Below are 14148 nucleotides of genomic sequence, written 5' to 3'. Positions count from 1 at the left end.
CATATGTTTCTACATAATCTCTAGTAAATAAGATCATACAGCAAATTCTGCATGTGACAATAAAGGATAAGTTCACCGTTTTCATTCGTAATCATATGATTGTGTCCGATAGGACTAATTTAAATAAAAACACAAAACATTATGAAATCCATGTCATTAAGGTTAAGCATGTATTAATAGATCATAATGTCCTTTTGAAAAAAGCTTCAAAGTATCACATATTTTACCTTCTGTAAAGGTGTGGCTCAATACATTTTTTTACATATATATGTGTTTATATATATGTATAAATGTGTTGTCTCCAGGCTTAATAACTGGTCTCTTACCACAAGGAAGCAAACTTTGTCGTCTCGGTTCTTCGGTGGTCTTGAATGCGGAAACTTAACTGCAATTTCCTGTGTTCCCTTCTCTCAGTTATCTGTAGTTTATCTTCAAGCAGGTGAGCTGAACCAAGCAAGAAAAGTACAAATGCAAAGCAACAGAGCTAGTACCACAACAATAGGCTATATACAGTAAAGGCTAACACGGTTACTTAAACTAATGTTAGCTACTGCTGATCATGTTCAATTTGAAAAAATCTCATTCTTTTTTTTACATGATTAGCTGGTTACTCTTGTTCTTTGGTCCGAATCCAATATTTTCACAAATATTAAGCTATTAAGAGTTGTTACTCTTTGCTCCTTAGTGCAGGTGTCATACAAACAATAATTAAGTATTTTCACTTTTCAGTTGATTTTGCTCCGCGCTGCACTTGATTGACCTCTAGTGGAGAGAGCTTACATTACGTTACTAGTCAAATCATAATTATGATCATAGCAATATTAAGTAAAGGTGAACAAAAAGAAGAATTCATATACTGTAGCCTACTATTTACGATGATGGAGGCTTCCCCCTGCCTCTGTCCACGATCTTGCAACTGCCCAAGTTTAAAGGATAGCTTCAAACTTTATTTTGTATTCTGTCTAAAAACAAAGCTCACGTGCCCAAAAGTACATTAAACAGTTTGCTGTAATCCTTCATCCTGTTCATATATCCTAAACTGTCTAAACTGTGTCTGTTTTGCACAGATTTGATTTTTTTTCTCCATTTTTAATATAGGGTTTTTAAAAAATAGTGGAATGTATGTAGGCTGTTTAAATTGTTCTCATTTTTAATTTTGAAAGGCAGATTTAAGGTGGCGGTTTGGGTTCATTTGGAATAATATGTTTATAGCTGATGTATCATTTTCAGTAGACCTATATACATGCATGAGAAAGAAGTTTTCTAACAGTGCCCCTGAATGATGAGGTTTCTCATAGTAAAAAAAGAGACTCCAAACTTTGAAAGAATAAACTCTATGATCATCAAGAATAGGGGCTGAGTAAATGTCACCTCTGATTTTTGCTGTGATGTCCAAAAACGCACCTTTATTTATTTACCCTGGCAGAGCTGACTGAGCACACTGGCATTTCATCAGCAACACGCTGCTTTTCACCTGGACAGGCACACACACTGGGTGCTGTCCAGAACGACTACGACCGGCGACAACTGAGCAGTTGGAGGTCAGTAGCGTATTGCTCCTGGTCATCACGACAGCATCTACTGAAGGAGGAGCGAGCGTTACTCATTCACTTCCCCGCAGTCAGATTATTTATCCAAAGCAGTGCAGAACAGGAGTGTCATGACTCAGCTCTTGGCCCCATCCACTTTCTCAGTTGTGGTGATGTAACAGATGGCATATTCACCCTCATTAATCACAACAAAAGGAAAAGTCATGCCTAAATGTATCGCAGCTACTGAGGCTCTGATCGCACAATTAGTCTATTCTGGATACAAACAGAGCTTCGGTTAGCCATGGGAGTCTCCTACAAACAGAACTGTGATATATTGGCTCTGCAGATCATACCACAGGATTGTTTTAGCTCCAAGACGGCACGGCACCAAAGCATAAATCCTGCAAGGGGAGCAGGGAGAGAAAACCCAATCAGTGTGTCATGCCTTGTATATCATCAGTTAAACAATGCTGACCTCATGACAAGAGAGATTCAATCAGTCAGTCACCTTAGCCCTTCCTAATTAAAATCCCCTTATACTGTTACCTGTCAGCTAACTCTCATCTGACTTCCTTAAGATTGCATCACATTGAATCTCATCAACAACATCAAGACTGATTATTAAATCTAAAATGTTAATTTCCCACTCCCTTCCCACTGCAAAATCAAGAGAGAAATGGACACAAAAGGGCTGGACTTTTTTCTCATGTCACGGCAAAGTCAGCGTCAGAGTCAGCTGGTGGTCTTGAGTCATTGGAGCTGGAGTAACACACATTTGTGTCAAGTGAATATGAGAATGACGCTGCTCTAACTGTAATAATACTACAATATTGAAAATGGCACACAGACTTTCTTTCTTTCCCTCACTGAGTGTCAATTTCTGCTGAAGCCATCCAACTTTCTCTCGGCCTCCCGTGCTCTCACTCCTCTTCCCTCCTCTGCTCCTCTGTCTCTCATCAAGCGGGCAAGGCGAAGTGTGTGGTTGGTGTGAGATAACAAAGGCTGAGGAGTTCAGCATTATATAACTTGTGTGGAGGCTGAGGAGGTGGAGGAAGAGGAGGAGAGGCAGCAGGGTTAGCACGTAGGAAAAGGAGGGCAGGAGAGGGCTAGTAGCCTACGTTGCAGTGCTCATTTGTCTTCCACATAACACACACACATACACACACTGCCCTCCTTTTCCTGCTCTTCATCGTGGATTCAGCAGGCTGCACTTGCAGATGTGGCCTCATAATATTTGAACTTTTCTCAGCTTTGTGTTCCCACGCTGACAACCACACAAAGATTTTCAAGTGAAATCACCATTTTGCTCTCTCTCTCTCTTTCTTTCTGACAGTGTCTATGCTCTGTTCACTGTCCCACCTCTGAGCCAGAATGCTGAGCAGGCAGCCACACACACATACAATCACACACACAGGGACTCTCAAGCTCTATGGCTCCCTCCAGCCCCACCCGCCTGTCCTCTGATGGCCTCCCACTCATGCCACATTAAACATTTAGTGAGGCACTCTGGATCTGTGTGACACAATCTTTTAGCACCGCCAAGCTAACAGCCCTCACACACTGTGGAAAAAACATAGGTGCATGTTCGTCGGTGGAAACCTGATACAGCAGTCACACTATTCCCTCTACCCATCCGTATCTCTCTTATGCACATACACGAACGCAAAGGAATAATCAGTGGTTCAGAAATGCCTGCTGTGTTGAGAGCAAGACCTGCATTAATCAATATTGATCCCTGGAGTGTGTGTCTGTATGTGCATGTACTTATGCAATGTGTGTGTGTGTGTGTGTGTGTGTGTGTGTGTGTGTGTGTGTGTGCCTGTGCGTGCGTGTGTGTGTATGTGTGTGCGTGTGTGTGTCATCGTTTGCCTCTCTGCTGCAGTGAGGTGTGACCCAGGGTTGGGTGTATCCCAACCAGTGCAGTAAAATGCTGCCGTTATATTCCCTGCAATACTTTGAAGATATAAGAAGAGACAGCTGGCTGGATGTCAAAGATGATTTTTTTTTTCTCAGCCAGTCATATGCACCATCGCGGGATTATTTACCTTTGAACAATAATTTTCCCAAATTATGTCCCCTACATATATTTTGTGTAAATGACGCAAAGAATTTAGCAACATCTCCCCACATTTTCAGTGACTTCACTGAACTAGAGGCCTTAGTCTCATGCTGCACGAGCCTATTCTCGCGAGGATTCCTCCCCTTTACTACACGCACACACGCACACACCATCTTCACTCCTCCTCCTCCTCCTCCTCTCCCCAGCCCCTCCCTTTCCGTCTCTGCTCGCCTCTATCCTCTTCAGCCTTGCCTGCCTGTCAGAAAGATACTCCAGTGTTGGAGGCTAGGCTACCCTCCTCCCGGACCCTGTACGAGAGCCAGCCGCCGTCGTACCCCAAGGCTCGGGCTCCCCACTCAAGGTTCCAACCATGGCAACCACCGTTACTTGCACCCGGTTTACCGACGAGTACCAGCTGTACGAGGAGCTCGGGAAGTAAGCAGCAGTCGTAACGTTACTGTGTGCATCGTGTTTGTCTTGTCGTTTTGTCCCCCACCCCCGCAACCTCGCCTCACATTATTTCTGGTCAGCCAGCTAACAGGCGATAGCTAGCCAAAATATCTTACATATTAGTCATGTTTGAGTGCTTTAATAATTTATCAGTATGTGTTAAATGGAGGCTGTTATTGTCGTGGTGCAGTCAGGCTAAGTAACCGTTGCTATCGGCTAGCTAGCTGCTCCTGCAGTAACGGAGAACAGCGCATAACGTTCAGTAGCCAACGCGCTACCATGCTGATATTGATAAACTAGCCGAGTTAGCCCATTGGCGTTGCGTCTTTTTGTCGCTAATGGTGATGAATTCATCGTACAGAGGTTGGTGCATTAACAGCTGTTGGCCCTTCCGTGTTTGCTAGCCGGTATTTTCTGGTCTGCTGGACCCGTCAGCGGGGCCCCGAGAGACGCCGGAGACGTAGCCCTGTGACATTTCACCGGCCCACGGGTCTGACAGCTCGGTGCTGGCTCGACAGACCAGAGGCTGTGGTCGCTAGCTAACTAGGCCGATCAGTTTTTTCTCTCGAGCAGCTGCAGATGATTTGTGTTACCGTGTTGAGTAACGTTACGTTCCCCTGAATCACTTAATGAGGAAGTTATTCGGCCCAGGCTGCGCTGCGTTATGTTTGCATTGTAATGCCCAAACGCTCCGCACGCCAGCTGGCCCGATCGTCATGTTATCAATAAACGCAATGTTATAACAGCAATTTGGCGTTTACTGTGTAAGAGACAGTGACGTGTTTTCTCGGTATTTTGATGACGGCAAGAAAATCGGGCCACTACCTCCTCTGTTTCATCAGCAACAGCATCAGCAGCATCTGTTGTTCTTGGCAGGCGAAGGCTTTTTTTTTTCTTCTCCTGATGTACCCAAACCAGCGGCAGCAAGGCGACACTAGCCTTATAAAGATACACCAGCCTTAATTTCCAGCTGCCATTTCCACTCTCTGCCTAATAATTGACAGTAATCGATGGCACTGATTGCACAGCCACTGCACTGGCACACATATACACACCTACACATAGTGGATCTACTGCTCCTGATTCTTCTGCAGACTGACCACTGGCCTCAGCTTATGTTTCTGCACCCGTTTGGTAATGCATTTTGCTCCGTCATATGTTATTAACGTCAAGGCAGTGACTTGTACTTCTGTCACCTCTAATTTACTTTTAAATAATTGAAACAAGTAGCAGAGTGCAGCAGAAAGTAGCAGCAATCCTCCATGTATCATCCAGAGTAGTACAAAGCAGCCTTCCTCTTTCAAGAAAACTGCGTAGGGCCAGATACTGCAGGTAGTGCAGGCTGTGATATGTGCGCTATGAAAATCATGCATAATTACTTGTTCTGTGATTCTCAAAATCAAAGATCACTATAGCAGCTTGTAGGTGAAAAATATGGAGCATCCATCTAGGTCAATATAAAACTCCTCAGAGAAGGATTTGTTTTATTGTGCACTTCCTTTTCTGCTTGAGCAGATTTATAACTGAACGTTGTTACCTTGTGAATGTATTAAATATTGCCCATTGTTGTGTGGGATGCAGCTCATTCTTTGTGCTGGCTGTTGCAAATTGAATTTCAGTTGGAGCTGTAGGTTGCATTGTATTGTGTGCCTATCAAAGATAAGCAAAAGTACTTTGCCATTCATTTATAATCCAAGACCTGAGTTGATATCAGCACTCACTGAGGCTGTTATAGTCATAACTGTATACTGTGTTTGTGTGGGAAAGAGAGAGCATGTGAAATGGAACTGATTTTTGGTTGTTCTTTCTTAGGGGAGCTTTTTCAGTGGTGCGTAGGTGTGTAAAGAAGTCATCAGGACAGGAATATGCTGCAAAAATCATCAACACTAAGAAGCTGTCTGCAAGAGGTATGGTAACACCATGTACACTCACACACACTCTTATGTTGCTGTTTGCTTTCTTTGTGATGTATATATTATAAAGTCAAGCTATATATAATTTTTACATTGTGATGGCTATCATTATTGATAAATGATATGGTGAAACACTTCAGAGATAAAACCCCAAGCGGAAATGTTTGTGCTTAATCCAGGGAATTTGGCAAATCAAAGATCTTCATCCTATCGATGCATTGCATCATGCAGATTAGATATAGCTTAGATACTGATGGGAATAACTACTCACTCCTGGTTCACATCCTTCATCTCACTGAATCTATTATATCGTCATATCGCCCAGCCTTATTGGAAAGTATTCACATAAACAAGAGTCCAATAATTCCAATGGCAGAGGAAATCTTTTATTCAATCATTGTGTCTGTGGGGAGTTCTTATCAGCAACATCTTGATGGTTTAATGACCCTCTTTATAAACACTGTATTGAATAACTCTCAATCGCTCCTCTGTGGTATCATTGGACAACCGCTGTACAATGAATTGATCCAAATTTTCTAAGACGCTCTTTGTGGAAAGGGCACACGGATGGGACTGAAATAAAACAATAAGAACTGGCAGGACATGAAAGATGTTTGTAGTCTGATATCTTGTTAATTGTTGGTCTATTCACGTAGCTCCACAGTCCGCTCCTGAATTTTATCTGTTGCGTTGGTTGTGCATGCCTGCAATAGATCCACACCCACGTGCACATGCCTGGTGTGGCGTGCCATGTTGTAATGATGACGTGAGCTTGTGTCAGTGTGTCAGAGCCTCCCCTGGCTTCAGACTGAGATACTTAATTGCTTTCTCCTTTTTTGTATCTGACACATTAGGCCTGCACTCCTTCCTGACATTCACGCACACCTGGCTTCCTTTGTTCTCCTTTCTTGCACTCTCTCTCATTACCTCTGTGCATATCTTTCTCTGCTAACCTTTCTCACTCATTGCCATACTCTTGTCTTTCTGGAAAGGGGGATTGGTTTGTATTGAGGCTAATCCACTTATGCTAAATGTATCTCATCAACCACTAAGACCCCACGGATTCTATAGGCGCCTCCCTGTTTGCCCTGTTGTCTGTGTCTGATGGCATTTGTGTGTGTGTGTGTGTGTGTGTGTGAAGGAGAGACAGAGAGAGAGCAGGGAGTAACACTAATCGAGGATGTCTGTATTGTGAGGCATCTGTGATCGTGTTGTAATACCCTTATTGTTCTATCCCTGCCATCAAGTGTCCACACAGGGCAGCTCCTGGTATTAATGTCCCACCAAGGAAAAGTAAGGGCTCAGCAGAAAACTGTTGGCTGTTCACAGAGGCAGGCAGTACAATGTAGGCCTGTGTTTGCGTGTGCGTTTGCCAAGGGAGAAGAAAGCTGGAGAGGAGGAGGAGGAGGAGATTTTTAAACAATATAGTCTTGCAATAAGATCAGTGACACTCCACACCAGGGAAGCAAGGTGAAATGAGACGGAGACAAGATGCGATAGGCTGAGGGAATGGAGGGAACAAGAGGATTTTGTGCTAAGAGAAGAATTGCGGTAGGCCCGCCTGGCTGACGCAACATGCACCTACATGCACACAACACACAACGTCCACACACAGGCAGCCAGTGCGTGAGCAGGCAGCTTGCCTGGTAGGATTTGGGTGGGTTTTTTTTAGCCCGATGGGGCGAGTGTGACCTCACGCGTGGCCTGGTGGGTAAGTCTCTCAAAGCTCTGGTAAACACTGCAGTAATCTGAGGAGGGGGGAGGGGTAAAAGGGAGGCTGGCAGGGGAAGGAAGGAAGGAAGGAAGGAAACGAAAGGAGGAAGTGAGAGAGGATGGGATGTCAGGGATGGATGTAGGCCGTTGGCTGCGGGATAGTCCAGCCTACAGGCAGTTGGGGGTGGATGCGAGTGGGCAGCAGGGTACACAATATGCACACGCACACAAACATTATGCACCTGATTCTCGCCCTGGAGAATTAAAGGTTTAATGCTATCTCGTTTGTCGTGGTTTCAGTTTATAAATGAATTAGTGTAATTTATTAAAATGGACCAAATAATAAGATATAGTCTTTTAAATTTCACAAAAATCAATGTAACACATTTGAATGCAGTGTTTCCCCTACCATTGTCTTGGTAGGGGCCCCGCCAACTGAGCCCTGCGCCCTGTTTTTTTTTTTCGAATAAAAATAAATAAATAACATTTTTAATTCACAACTCACTTTTCACATTGACAGGTGCTCTTTTATTAAATAAACTAAACGCTTATGCTATTGATCTAATTTATGTGCACTTCAGTTAGCAGTTAGTTCAAGTTCAGCCACAGCACCGGGAACTGCAAACTCCCTGTTGCTGCCGTTAAACAGGTCCAGCCGACCTCTCTGCTCCCCGGAGGGCTGCTCTCCTGGCTGCGCCGCCACTGAGAAGATGAGAATATGCGGGTCGTTTTCTAGTTTCTAACACTTTGGATTTGGTCCAATAAACAAACTAGCGTAACAGTACACGGACTACAGCCCCGGTTAACGTCCCAATAAACCGATGGATCAGCCCCACGTGAAGATTATAGGACAGCAGTGTTTTTTGACTCTGCGTTTCAGCTATTTGGTCAAATTCTTGCCCACTGACTGACAACAGCAGGTACGATCAGCTCCTCAAACTAGCAAGCAAACTAAAAATCATAACTTTGAGCCAACTCGCCTATGAAGCCTCATAATAATCCTGTAATCAGTAATAATCCAAAAAGAACACTCCTGTGTCATTGCCAAAGGTCCAAACAATCGTTTCCGGTAATAAAAATAGTGCTCATCAACATCGTCACATCGATAAAAGCCCATAAACAGCTGTTGCAATTTTTTAAATCAGCTTGTGATTTTACGTTTATACTCGTTAAAAACTTTATTCCGGTGCATGCAGCGCTGAGCGTCTGATTCCAAAATGGAGACCGGCCTCTCAGCGTTCGATTGACACCTCGGCCAATCGGAGCTTCCATGCCTGATCTACAGCCATCAATAGCCAATGAGTGTCAACTTGATAAGGAAGTCTTCTTTTGTTTACAGACCGAGCCAATAGCCGCTGAGTCTCCCGATGACTGGCGTATCGTGTAGCCAATGAAATTCCTAGCATTTTAATACCCTACTTCAATGTTATTTCTTTTACAAATGTTATTTCTTTTTTCAAAATTGTATTTATTATATTCAAGTTCAGAAAATAACATATTACAAAAAAAATTGTTTATACTTCCCTTACTCTGTGTCATTACTACTAACAGGGAATATGGGTATATAATAGTTATTTATGAGCAATACAAATAATATTTTATTAATAAATATTATATCTCCAAATTGCTCAGCTTGGAAACGCCTGGTGTTACTCTTAGAAAAACCTGTCTAATATGTCTAAGTATATATCTAAGTGTTTTTGTTCTGAAATTTGAACCAGAACTTGGTAATACTTGCTATGTTTCTATTGTGTTTTCCAGCTCTTACCTACCAGCTATAGACATCTTGAGGCATCTTTTTCAACAAAATAATTCAGACTGAGTTCAAATTCAGTATATTCAGACTACTATTACTCAGTGCTGGAAGCACTTGGAATAATTCTGTTTTGCAAGAACAATAAGAGGGTTATCTTTTGAATGAGACCAACACCATACATATGGTGCAAATGGTTGAATAGCAGTTTCTAATTTACTTTGGGTATGTCGTTTTTAGGTATTTTCGGGTAAATTCCCACACACTGTAAGAGGTTAACATTAATCAACTATCAGAATCGTTGGCAATTATTTTGTTGATCATCTACTCGATTAGTCGTCTGAACGTCGCAGCTCTAAATGAGACTGGAAAAGCGTTTTCTAGATGTACATTTATATAAATTGAAATCCCTCCAAATAACTCTTTACTAGGAAAAACATCATACAATTGTATGAAGAAATGGGGGGGTCTATTAGAAATTCTATAAATCACATTGGCTTTTCATGGCAGTGCAAAAGGTGTTGCAGTGATGCAAGTTTCATCGCGCAGAATGAATGCTCCGTTTTATTTAGTTGTTGATGAGTGAAGTGACTGAAAAGTGGATGGCTGCTGCATTGTCTACTGCAACACTATGTGTGTGTCAGAGAGAGAGAGGGACAGACTATCCACTTTAATGCATTACCCTAATTCCTTTCCTCCTCAATGATTTTTAGTGTCCTGGGGCTGTATTATTGTCCCAGTGAAAATGATTTCAGTTGCGTTATTTTAACTATTATTTATTGCTCAACAATGTCCCAAATTTACACCTCAGTCCAGTTGGTTTCTTTGCTCTCTTCCTGGAGCCAAAGTCATTATTATTATTATTATTATTATTATTATTATTATTATTATTATTATTATTATTATTATTATTAATAATAATGGTGGCAAACCTATAGGATTCAGCAGTCTCCCCCCCCGGTTCCAGACCTCTGAAACACTGCCCACATCTCCAATTTGTTCAGTGATTTTAATAGATCTGATGATGTGCTCATTGGTTGCTATTTTCCCCAGTCAAGGAAGCAGTAGACCAATCCCAGTTTGTAGGCGGGATTAAGAATTTGTACATAGCTAACAAGCTACATCCATGAAAATGTTGACAGAAACAAGAATGGTGATGAGCGTCGATGACATTTAGCCAGCTATACAGGTTGTTGGAAGTCATAACAGTCTTTTTTACCATGCTTTGTGGGTGTGACTTTTTATTGCTGTGTCATCGCCATTCATGTCAAGTCAAAGCGTTTAGTGTCATGTGCACAGTTAAAAACAGGTTTCACTGTACAATTAAGTTCTTAATTTTCCTTCTACTCTGAACGCTGTATACAAGGAAACGCGAGGTATAAAGAAATAAATACAAGAAATGAAATGACCCCAACATTAACTTCTCTGACTGTAACTGCTCATGGTTGACTTGCTCTGGCCGCCAGCTCTACGTCACTATCCATGCAACAATGACCGGTCAGTCAGTCTCCTCAGCGCCTTTTTGTTTGATTTAAAAATATATATGTTATGAGGCAGAGTTCAAGTAAGAACCGAGGGTGTAGTTACTCTTTAAATCAGCATATTACTTTAATAATCGTGAAAAATGTTAAATAAACTGCCACCCGTTGCAGCTTGTGTCAACTGAAAATGTCTGACAGAATTTGGCTACCACGAACACGATGTCAGGCTGAATAATTACCGTGAACAAAATTGAGTTTGATTATTAAGCAGCATGCTTCCTGCGATTGAACAAAAAGTTACTCTAGAGGACAGCTTATGAGATGTTTTTGGTGTGTAGTGGTTACCATGGTGAACACAATGGCAGTTGCTTGTGCATTGTAAAGAGGCAGATAAATACTCGTATAATTTAGACGGGCTAGTTGTTATGTTAACATATCTTATTGCCAATTAGGGTTGGTGGGACAATTCTTCTAATTAGCCAGTTCAATTCCAAACATTTTTGGGTAACATTTCTATCATGATATAGATAGGGAATTTTTGCTAAACAAAATGCAAAATAAATGCCTGCTCTTTTGTCACTGTATAACAAATCTGAATGACTACTGCTTTAAAACTTAAGAAGTAGGGATGCACTGATACTTTTTATAAATGCATCGGATATTGTCAAAAACGGAAGGTACAGCACAAATTATTGACAAATGTGCTGCATGTTAATATCTGTATAGCCACTCATGGAGCGAACTGTAATTAGGAAATGAAGCAAGGTCACCTGGTAACAACAGTAGCCTTACTACCATAGTGTCGAACCTCTGTCATTTTCTTCGGCACCATCCAAAGATATTTCCTGAAACGATTTAACTAATTTTAGACTTAATATTGCAGAACTGCAATCATTGTATATATTCAATGCTGTGTGTTGACTTCTTTGTTAAATATCATCTGAAAACACCTGTACTGGCCCGAAACAGGTACTCTGTCAGAAATAAAGTGGTGTTTAATTTTGTCAGTACTTCCCAGTCCTAAACTGGCCTGAAACGCACTGAACTGGATCCTGGAGCCTGATTGTCATGTGTGGCAGAGAGAGGGGCGTGTGTGTGTGTGCGTGTGCGTGTGCGTGTTTGTCGTGCCCTCTCCATCCTCCTCAGCTGATGTAAGATGGCTGTAGGCCCGCCCCATGGCAAAGCAGATGGCCAATTAGAGAGCAGCAGGAAGTGCCAGTAATTACCCTCCAGCCCTCTCTTTCCTGTCTTCTACCACACACTCTCGCACCAACAAATAAGGAGATTGAATGAATTAGTGAGTGCTGCAGTGACACTGCACCAGGGTAGACGGCCACACACACACACAGACACAGACACACACACACACACACACACACACACACACACACACACACACACACACACACACACACACACACACACACACACACAGAGAGAGGGGAGCTGTGATCCTCTTCTAGCAAATGGACGTTCCATATAATCCTCCCTCCTTCTCTCTGTCTGTCTCAGTCCTGCGTCACTGGTGTAATTAGAAAGAGGTTCAGGTCTCTCCCTTATTCACTTGCTTTCTCTCAGATGAGGGAAATCTACACCTGCAGGGAGGTAGATGTAGAGTGTACAGCACAGCTTAAAAACTGGTTAGCAACAAGTTAGAGAAAGTCAGACGAAGAAGGATGCAGAGGGGTTGCAGAAAGTGACGCTGCTCTTTTATAATGATGTGCTCTTATATCATGCCTGTATTGCAGTTGTAGAAGAACAGTTGGGTACGACGATAGTTGATTCCTCAGCAACAGCATGTGAATTTTATCTGAGGCTGTTGCTGCACTGGGGAAATGAATGCAAATCTTAGTGAGGCTGCCTGTGTGGTATAATCGCTATAGAGCTGTGGGGTAGAGTTGGCTTCACCACAGTGGTCACACACACACGTACACACACGTACACAGTTATACTGGATCTTCACTGCAGTCACCTCTGACCTCAGCTGCACAGCTCCGAAAGTGTGTGGAGGGAGTAGTCATGTGGTTGATACATATACAAATGTGTGTGTGTGTGTGTGTGTGTGTGTGTGTTTTATATCATATCCTCCTAGCAGAAATGCAAACACTCCAATGTTTTATAACTTGACTTCACACCAACCTCTTTGCACATATTTGATCGTGCTAACTTGACCACTCATCGTTACACACATTACCTCATTCATTTCCAGGTTTAATAACCTTTGATAAAACCATACCTGTGTGGTCAATGGAGCTTTGTTTAAATGCACCTTGTGACTGTTTCAGAGGCAAATACAGCCACTCGTCTTGAACGACTGTATTACTAATAGGTTGGAGCCATGGGCTAAGATATTTCCCTTTGCGTACAAAAAAAGTAATCTTTCTATAAACTCCATACCCTTTTGAAATATTTGCATTCACATTACATTTAGCTGACGCTTTTGTCCAAAGTAACTTACAATAAGTGCAAACAATCTGAAGCTAATGTACTTGCAAGATTCTTACTGTTCAAATAGGTGAAATAATTTTAAGTGCAGTACAAAAGCTTAAAATAGGCCAAACCAGTTTAAGTGCTACATACAGAAGCGAGAATAAAAAAAAGTTTAATTTAATGACCAAGGTGCTGTTGAAACGGGTGTGAAGACTTTCTGCTGACCTGACATCAATGGGGAGGTCGTTCCACCATTTTGGAGCCAGGATAGCAAACAAGCGGGTTTCATTTGAGGGGTATCTGGGTCCCACTCGCAGTGAGGGAGTAGCGAGTCGATTGGTCGATGCAGAGCAAAGGGAGTGAGCTGGGGTGTATGGTTTGACCGTGGCCTGGATGTAGAAAGGGCCTGATCCATTCACAGCACAGGAAGCCAGCACCAGTTTTTTTAAGCAGATTGGAGCAGCCACTGGTAGCCAGTGAAGGGAGCAGAGGGGCGGTGTAGTGTGGGAGAACTTGGGTAGATTGAAGACCAGTCAGGCTGCTGCATTCTGGATGAGCTGTAGAGGTCGGATGGCACATGAAGGAGGGAGTTACAGTAGTCAAGGTGTGAGATTATCCTCACGATCAGAACCTGCGTCGCCTTCTCTTCTGGCTCAGTAGGAAACGTTTCCTCCTGATGTTGTAAAATGTTTATCGGAAGCGGCTGTTGCAGCGACGCTGGCAGTGAAGGACAGTTGGTCGTCCAGTGTCACACCCAGATTCCTTGCAGTCTGAGTTGGGTGGGATTCACATGCTTCATTTAACTGGATGATTTTTT

The 14148-nt window shown here is 42.6% G+C and overlaps 1 protein-coding gene across 9 annotated transcripts in view; it reads left to right on the top strand.

Moving 5' to 3' along the window:
- Nucleotides 1-3800: 3800 nt before the first annotated feature.
- camk2g1 (calcium/calmodulin-dependent protein kinase (CaM kinase) II gamma 1) overlaps nt 3801-14148 on the top strand; it is a 36398-nt gene continuing 26050 nt past the window's right edge. For 5 of the 9 annotated variants that reach the window (XM_029456114.1, XM_029456112.1, XM_029456113.1 and 2 more), the window contains exons 1-2: nt 3802-4026; nt 5854-5948. In XM_029456114.1, coding sequence (XP_029311974.1) covers nt 3962-4026; nt 5854-5948 — 160 coding nt within the window. In that variant the 5' untranslated portion in view covers nt 3802-3961. Of the gene's footprint in view, nt 4027-5853; nt 5949-14148 lie in introns of all 9 variants that reach the window. The other 4 variants (XM_029456110.1, XM_029456107.1, XM_029456108.1 and 1 more) reach the window with 1 other exon arrangement.

Source organism: Cottoperca gobio, chromosome 19, assembly GCF_900634415.1.
Source record: "Cottoperca gobio chromosome 19, fCotGob3.1, whole genome shotgun sequence".
In the NCBI taxonomy this organism is placed as follows: Eukaryota; Metazoa; Chordata; class Actinopteri; order Perciformes; family Bovichtidae; genus Cottoperca; species Cottoperca gobio.
This window is presented reverse-complemented; position numbering and strand designations above follow the sequence as displayed.